Raw genomic sequence first — 8,705 nt, forward strand, 5'->3', positions numbered from 1 at the left:
GGGCCACTCCTACCCTACCCTGCCCTGGCCCCAATCCATGTTTATGCGCACTGCGCAGATGCAGCACAGAGGAGCTATGACGCGCAAGTAAACACTGTGCTAGTACTAGTAGGGCTTTTCCTCGCTGACGACCCCTCACATTCCTCCAGCTTCCGACGTCTTCGACACACTCCAACAGCCACAGATATGGTGGGTTCTTCAATAACCTGTATTAACTAACTAGCTATCTACTCGAAATCCTATTCTTATTTCGGAATTGTAGCTATGTCGAATTAGCTAACAGTTCGCTAACTTTACTAGCTAACTAGAAAAGTTAGCCAGTTTAATTGAGCAGAGCCAGCTAGCGTTATCGTCGCTAGTTAGCTAACTGGCTAACGTTAGTTCCTTACTCTCCAGATTAGCAACCCTAACTTCTTGATATATGGTGGCATACCAATAAATCTCGATATAGTTTGCCACTGTCTCCAATCAAATGTCACCCAGATGTTAGTCTTTCTCACTGACTAGTAGCCAGCTAACGTTAGTTCCTAGATAAGGCAGGTGTGATAAAGTTGGCTGCCTAGCTAACTAGTTAGCTGAGCTAGCTAGCCACTGGTCCTTGGCAACAGGATTTTACAATATCATAGTAGCTCGCTAACTTTATCTTTCTTTGAACAGTCTGACTTCTCAGAAGACCAAATCATGGGTGAGTTACAAACTGGCTAACTAGATTAGCTAGCTAGCTAATTTCCCCAAACTTGACCAACTATTGCATGTTGCCATCCTCAACTCAGAGACAAATGCCACTTATTTTATTTCTTGCTTGTCTTACTTTTTCTTTACTATCTATCATCTGCTTTATGCCTTGTCTGTAATTTCTCTATAGTAGCAAAGTTACCACTATTTCCTTACTGCTTGTTCTTTCCAGATTGAGTTTAACCTGGATCAAATACATGGTGAGTTATTGGTGAATGACCCTAACATTTGGCCCTTGAGTCTTGGACCTGAATCTAACAGTGTTTAAGGCATGTTGTTGGTCTGATACAGATGCAGAAGTTTGTGATAGCTAGTCACACCATGGATATTAGGCTACAAGGTGTCACTGGTAAATTTTATAACAGACTGAGTCTAGCCTGTTATTTTAGCCCATTGTGTAATGTCTGTTTCCTGTTTGTTTTTCTGTCAGTAGAAAGTCTGTTTATAGCTAGTTTCATCCTCGTTAGCTCAGGTCCAGTATACAAGGTAGTAATAGGCTCCTGGTGTGTTTGTTGGTGCATTTCTATAGACAGGAAATCCACCTTTTGCATACCATAGGTCATCACTCCACTTTCTGTGTTTGCATCAAACTTCATACATTCCCAATTGTCCCATTCCCATGTACCATAAAAGTTTGCATGCTATTTTACTAGCTTGTCATCTCCCCTGGAGTGTTCCCTTTCCTTTTTTGGAGTTAGACACAGACTAGTAGATGAGTCTTCTCCACTCCCTGCCTTGTTTAATCATGGTTGACAGAATACAGCTCTCCCTCCCTCGCTCCTCCATGACCTAATATGGTGTTGGGAAATGGAACTCAGCGGGCCATGAGGGAAGAGGGAGGCACATTCCTGAGAACAGGAAAAAGCACAACAGACAAGTGCTGTGTTTGCCTGGGGTTCTGAAGGGATATCCCATACTCTGCAGGCAAGGGTTGCGGTCAATTCCACTTCAATTCAGTCAATTTGGGAAGTATATGGACACTTTTAATTTAAATGTACTTCCTTTTCAGTTTACTTCCAGATTTCACAGAATTGAACAGGAATTGACCCCTAGTGTGATAAGTGGTCCTAGAATTGAGAGACCACCACCAAGCGGTTACATCATTTCTCCTTCTAGGCCTTTTAGTTGTTTATGGGCCCTTTCTAGTTAGTTCGGCCAGCTTCTTTATAAGACTTTGTTACTACTAATCGACCTGTCTGTTTAAGGATGGTCAGCTAAATCCTTTTTGAGATCAGTCTATCATTGAGATGCTTTGGCATTGTCATTGCTTCTGCATTGTCTGCTATGGATTTCCAGTGTTTTCTATGCCCTACACTAATACTCCGTAGAGACCTGCATGTCTCCTTGGAAGGCTTAGATAACATCTCCTGACCTTAAATTACACAGACCTATTTAAGGTCATCAAATATTCAGATGGAAGTAAATGCACAAAGGAGATTACGACATTTGAGAACTTACTGGTGCGAAGACTCAGAAGTGTTGGTTACATAGGAATTAATATCAGATTTTTTCCCTTGTTGATGTTTGAGTCTACAGTGTTAGCCTAATTAGGATAATTTACAAAGCTCATGATAGTAAGTGTAGGCTATGTAGCGGATTAGCATCTTGTGTCTTTTTAGTTTGACTTGTTTGTCATCACTTGTTAATGTGGATGTAGACATTAGTGAACTGGGTGTTGTTCAATTAAAAGGGGAACCTTTGTCATATGTGGCTACGGTGGATAATGTTCTCCAGCCTTGCCAAGGTAATGTCATTCTGCTCAGGTGTTTTCTTCCCCCATCCTACGGGAGCCACCGTACCTACACTACCAGTCAAAAGTTTTAGAACATCTACTAATTCAAGGGTTTTTCTTTATTTTTACAATTTTCTACATTGTAGAATAATAGTGAAGACATCTAAACTATGAAATAACACCTATGGAATCATGTAGTAGCCAAAAAAGTGAACTTATCCCCTCAGCAGAGGTAACTCTGGGTCTTCCTTTCCTGTGGCGGTCCTCATGAGAGCCGGTTTCATCATAGCGCTTGATGGTTTTTGCGACTGCACTTGAAGAAACTTTCAAAGTTCTTGAGTTTTTCCTTATTGACTGACCTTCATGTTCTTGCCAAAATATAGACTTGGTTTTGTACCAAATAGGGCTATCTTCTGTATACCCCCCCTACCTTGTCACAACACAACTGATTGGTGCAAACGCCTTAAGAAGGAAATAAATTCCACAAATTAACTTTTAACAAGGCACACCTGTTAATTGAAATGCATTCCAGGTGACTATCTCATGAAGCTGGTTGAGAGAATGCCAAGAGTGTGCAAAGCTGTCATCAAGGCAAAGGGTGGCTATTTGAAGAATCTCAAATATAAAATATATTTTGATTTGTTTAACACTTTTTGCTTACTACATGATTCCATATGTGTTATTTCATAGTTTTGATGTCTTCACTGTTATTCTACAATATAGAAAATAGTAAAAATAAAGATAAACCCTTGAATGAGTAGGTGTTCTAAAACTTTTGACCGGTAATGTATGCTAAACCCGTTGCTTTGCTAGCTCACGAGGATGTTGTAGCTAAAAAACCTGAGTTGTAAACAACCAAGTCTCATTCTTCTACAAACAGTAACGTTATTCTCAAGTTTTCCTTCCATGGCCTGCTTAGGCTATATGCCTGTGATCGAAATCAGCACGGGTAGGCTGCAATTGTTTAAAAAAATATGTAGCCTATTTGACTGATAAACCTTAGCTTACAGGCGAATACATTTTAAACTACATCTTTAGTCTACTTAGCATAGGGAAGATCATAAGAATTCCTCTAATTCCTTTTCTACACACGACCCACGCAATTTCTCTGCTTATTTTTACCAGCATTGCTCCACGTAGACGTGTGAAAAATAGGCTTGCTTTCTAATTTGACGCGCTATGACGCCGTTGACGCTCATGGCCTGTCTATTTTCTCTAACTCATATGCAGTCTATTTCCAGCGTGAGCACACTCGTTCGCTCGCTTAAAAAATAATGCTTTCCGTTTGAATTGGGCTTTAGGCAACCCACTCCACTGTAGTTGGTGCTATCTCATTTTACTTTCCTAAGTGCCACTGTGTTGATCCCACTGGTCAGGTGAAGGGAGACCATGATTCATTCATTAATGGAATAAGCTGATGTTGTGAAACAATGTTCGCGAATGTTTTATTTTAGCTAAAACTACCTGAAGTAATACACACTATCGGTTGTTATCATATTGATTGGTGATTTATTTTTTGTTGCTCTGGCCTGTCTTACATATCCAACCTCTCTCTTGCATTTCCAACTTTTCCCTTTTTCCTCCATCTCCTCCTAACAATTTTCCATCCTCTCCCACACCCACTCATTCTCTCCTCACACTAACCCATATCTCCCTCCCTCCTCTAGAGTTTAAGGAGGCCTTCCTCCTCTTCGACAGAACCGGTGATGGAAAGATCAGTTACAGTCAGTGTGGTGACGTCATGCGGGCATTGGGACAGAACCCCGTCAATGCAGAGGTCCTTAAGGTACTGGGCAACCCCAAGGCTGAGGGTGAGATACAATAAAATACTGTATAACAGTGTTTCTGTGCCCTAGACATGTCTCAACCAGAACTTGTTTGGACCAGGATTCTTTGAATTTTCACAAACTAAAGCCTTATCCGTTGCCAAAATGCTCTGACCACCTTTGAGCAGCGATCACTTTTGTGCTAAAATGGTTGTGATGTTCAGACCCCTGTGTTCATTCATATCATCAATTCATTAATTTCCTCTGTTTCTACTTGTTCAGAGATGAACCACAAAATGCTTGACTTTGAGCAGTTCCTGCCCATGCTGCAGGCCATCGCTAAAAATAAGGACCAGGGCTCCTTTGAGGATTTCGTTGAGGGGCTGCGTGTCTTTGATAAGGAGGGCAACGGAACCGTAATGGGGGCAGAGCTACGTCACGTCCTCACCACACTAGGTGGGTTACTGGCGCTTCATTCTTTTACTCTCATCCACATCTGAGGAAAGATATTTTAAGAATGTTTTTATTTATTTAATGCAGAATGAAAATCCCTGTTCAAAAGGTAATCTAATTTGGAAGTTGACTCAGAAAATATACATCCAAAATATCGCAAAGATATTCTGTAAAGTTGACACCTGTAATGTGACAATCATTTTTCATCACAGCACAAACATCAAGCCACATTTCAGATTTCAGACAATTACCAATAAGTGTGTTATTTTTAAGTTGAAAACCAATGAGAACACGACTTTTGAACATAACAGTGTAGCTATTGTCAATTTACCGAGGATACTTTACTAATATATTAATTTGTATTTGTATGTCTTTCAGGGGAGAAGATGACAGAGGAGGAGGTAGAGACACTTCTTGCCGGACACGAGGACGCTAATGGCTGTATTAACTATGAAGGTGAGAGGGAGGGAGGAGAAATTGAGAATGAAAGATGGAGATAGAGGATACACCAGGATGTGTTGCTGGGTCTGATTAGGTTAATGTTTTGTAAGTACCCCACCACCCTTACACAACTTCTACTTCTAACCACAACACCCTGGTTATGCAATGATGACCATGCATGTTTCCTTGCTGTGTGGAGAGAGGTAAAGTGCGGAAGTTGTGGCGGGGAGGATTTCTGGGCTACGGTGTGTACAAAATGAAGATACGGATGTTTTAGAGCCAGGGTTTGTTTATGCAGAGATCAATATTGATGGCGAGATCTTGCAGGCAGCAGGTAGCCTAGAGGTTAAGAGCATTGGGCTAGTAACCGAAAGGTGGCTGGTTCGAATCCCTGAGCCGACTAGGTGAAAAATCTTTCGATGTGCCCTTGAGCAAGGCACTTAACCCTCATTCCTCCTGTAAGTCGCTCTGGATAAGAGCATCTGCTAAGTGACTAAAATGTAAATGTAAAAATGAGAAGTGCCAATGTTGATGGCTGAATAAGTGGACAGGTTTGTTTTTCTATGACTTTTACCTTTTAAAGCAGTTGGCTGAAGAACTGGACTGAGGTGGTGAAAGTACAAGCGATTACAATCTCCTGTGTCACTGCACAACGATGCAGCTCTAACTGTTTGGTGATGGGAGGACCAGACTGTGAATACAAACCGAATTAGTAACATGCTGTGTAACTGTTCTTCCTCCACAGCGTTTGTCCGTACCATCATGTCTGGCTGAGAGCCGGTATGAGCAGGGCAGCAGATGGTATATTATAGGGCCTACTTGAACAATGGGTTCTTCCCAGGCTCTCCTGCTTAGGCATCCATGCAAAACACACACACACACAAGCTGTTATTTGCCTTATAAATCCATTGTAAATCTTGCAGTGGGATAGCCTGGTGAGAGAGAGCCCTGTTGTGGTGCAGTTTGGACTGGAGGTTTTGGCTCATTGGTAGACTCTCCCTGTTCTCTCTTCGACCCTGAGCATGGCTGCTACAGCAGACCCCTCTGCATGTCTGGATATCCCCTCTGTCTAAAGGATTGGGGGAATCTCATTTGTATTCCTCACTTCCTCGGACCTTCTCCTTCAATGCGTTTTGAGGAGGAGAGAGGAAATACAATTGATATTCACCCTATAGAGTGGTAGTTTATACATGCAGAGCATTCTAGCAGGAGTAGTTGTTGTACTACGTGTTGTGTTTGGAGCTGGGCTGGATAATGTAATTGAGCACTTTTTGCAGCAGGTTATTACCCACAATGCAATTTTCTCATTTGGGCCTCTCATCACATGAATGCTATGCTGCCACCAAAATAGGCAGTTTGCCTTGGAGTCTCTTTGTGAAAGCCCCTACATGAGAATTAACACTAAATTGACCATTTTAATCAATGTGAGCATATCTTAGCATATTTCCCCCAGCTCTGCCATAACAGACGAGTCACTCCTCCCTGTTACTAACCACAAAATTGCAGTGAATTTGCTATTTTTGCTGGCGATCTCTTCTTCTCTTCTTATGGACACTGATTATAGCTGAGTGCTATTGAGATCTCTGCGGATCCCCCAATCTCGCTGTTCCAATCTCTTCCCCCCCTGATCTGTGCCTCCATAGAGAAAACAAAGATGGGTTCTCTTCTTTAACGGTCTCTTGGATCCTAGACCAGTCCTCCTGGCCAAATCCATCCACTTTGGCTGAGTAGGAGATGATCTCTCAACCTCTGTCCTACTCCCTCGTCCCCACTCTCCTCTACTCATGGACTTAGAGAAACAAGGGATGTACCTCCTTCAACAGCATCCCATTTATATGGGCTAAAGTAAACAATGTTGAGGTCGAAGAGTTGATTTTCGAAACAAACAGGATGTTGCTGTATTTGGAGTTGATCCCCAATTAGCTGTGAATTGATTCTTATGTTTTTTCCCTTCTCTCTCTTCTTCCCCTCATTCTTTACATCATAGAACTCGTCCGGATGGTGATGAGCGGTTGAAGATCAAGAAGAACATTCCTTCCTATTCTTAGTTTTTTTGTTTTTACCTTGTTTATTTCTATGACATATTTCCCCTCCTTTTTGCAACTCGTTTCCAGTCCTTTCCTTTCTGCCTGTTTCCTGTATTATCCTATTATATCTTCACGTCTTTTATTTTCAAAAGTGCCTTTACATTCCCAAGTTAAGACCATTAGTGACCCAAGTTATTTTAATGCATCAGCCTGGCCCTTTGGTCCATTGAATTAAGCATGAGACCAACTTGCATGTAATTAGAAGCTTGTGTGCTGCTGGCGTGACCTGCAATAACATTTCAAGATAGATTACTTCATACCAACCTAGCCTGAGTCCAAAATCTGTTTGTGCTGTCTTGGGACCAGGCTACTTAATACCTATCGTTGGACAATAATTATTGTTGATGCAATACATCCACAGGCTTGTCTGTGTCAGTGGGGAGGGATAGTGTTGTGGTGGGTGACCAATGACCTATTATTGGCTAAGACTTAGCCTGGGTCCAATACCTGTTTGTGCTGTCTTGCCAGTTGCCAACTCTGTCAATGGTATGACAATGACAGCAATGGAGTTGTCAAGACAGCACAAAAAGATCTGAGACCAGGCTAGTGAAGACTTGCTTTGGCTGGGAATGTCTCCCTTCCTATTGCTGCCAGCGCTATGCAGTTAGTTAACCAATATGTATAAGAAGCCATACAATCATGACAACATAGACATCCATGAGCGGTTCAGTGGATTTGTTTTTTTCTGTTCCTTAATTTGTTGCAGCATTCAAATAAATGATTTTCTGAAAACAGTTGTTTTTGCTTTGTTGTTTTTTCTAACAAAAATTTGAAATTATGTGAGAACATGATTTGACAGGGCGAACATAATACACCTATGAATATTTATTGTATAATGATTGTATTTCCACAAATATCTGTTTTAACTGAATCATTTAGTCTTTTACCTAGTGTTTTGTGCTCAAATGTGTTGCAATATATTAATTGGACACAAGAGGGCAGTGCTGGGTCTTGCAAAAAATACCATTCGTACTCTGCACATCCAAGCAACTTCTACTGTATGTTTTGTGAATGACAGGTTATGCGGTAACCATAAACCCACAATGAAACCATAACAAAACGTAACTAATGAAATGACTACAATTCTAAAGGTCTACTTTTTGTTGAATATTGGCATGAGTTTGCACTGTAGGCAAAGGCATGCTCTAACTCAATGGGAGTAGTTTTCACTTCATATAACATGTTTCTATAGTTAAAGTTCTCTTGTAACATTTACATTTTAGTCATTTAGCAGACACTCTTATCCAGAGCGACTTACAGTTAGTGAATGCATACACCAGTGTAATATAATTGTTTTAACACTCTATTAAGTGGCCTTAATACACTGCTGAACACAGGGGTTCACACTGTTGATCTGTCCAAAATGGCACCATATTCCCTGTGTAGTGCACTTCTTTTGACCAGAGCCATTTGGGACGCATTCAGGATTTCACACTATTGTTTAGTTATGGAAGACCGAGACAAAAAAACTGCTTCTATCACAAGGCCATC

The 8,705-nt window shown here is 41.2% G+C and overlaps 1 protein-coding gene across 4 annotated transcripts in view; it reads left to right on the top strand.

Moving 5' to 3' along the window:
* Window positions 1–7,948, top strand: part of LOC311149629 (myosin light polypeptide 6-like) — a gene marked incomplete at its 5' end in the record, with an annotated part of 9,227 nt that extends 1,279 nt beyond the window's left edge. Inside the window, 6 exons of one of the 4 annotated variants that reach the window (XM_084186822.1) lie at window positions 56–189; window positions 658–685; window positions 4,135–4,278; window positions 4,516–4,689; window positions 5,065–5,142; window positions 7,115–7,948. In XM_084186822.1, the coding sequence (XP_084042948.1) occupies window positions 187–189; window positions 658–685; window positions 4,135–4,278; window positions 4,516–4,689; window positions 5,065–5,142; window positions 7,115–7,143 (456 nt within the window). In that variant the 3' untranslated portion in view covers window positions 7,144–7,948. The other 3 variants (XM_084186819.1, XM_084186820.1, XM_084186821.1) reach the window with 3 other exon arrangements.
* Between the last annotated feature and the right edge of the window lie 757 nt (window positions 7,949–8,705).

This window comes from Coregonus lavaretus (assembly GCF_964263955.1).
Source record: "Coregonus lavaretus genome assembly, chromosome: 22".
Classification (NCBI taxonomy): domain Eukaryota; kingdom Metazoa; phylum Chordata; class Actinopteri; order Salmoniformes; family Salmonidae; genus Coregonus; species Coregonus lavaretus.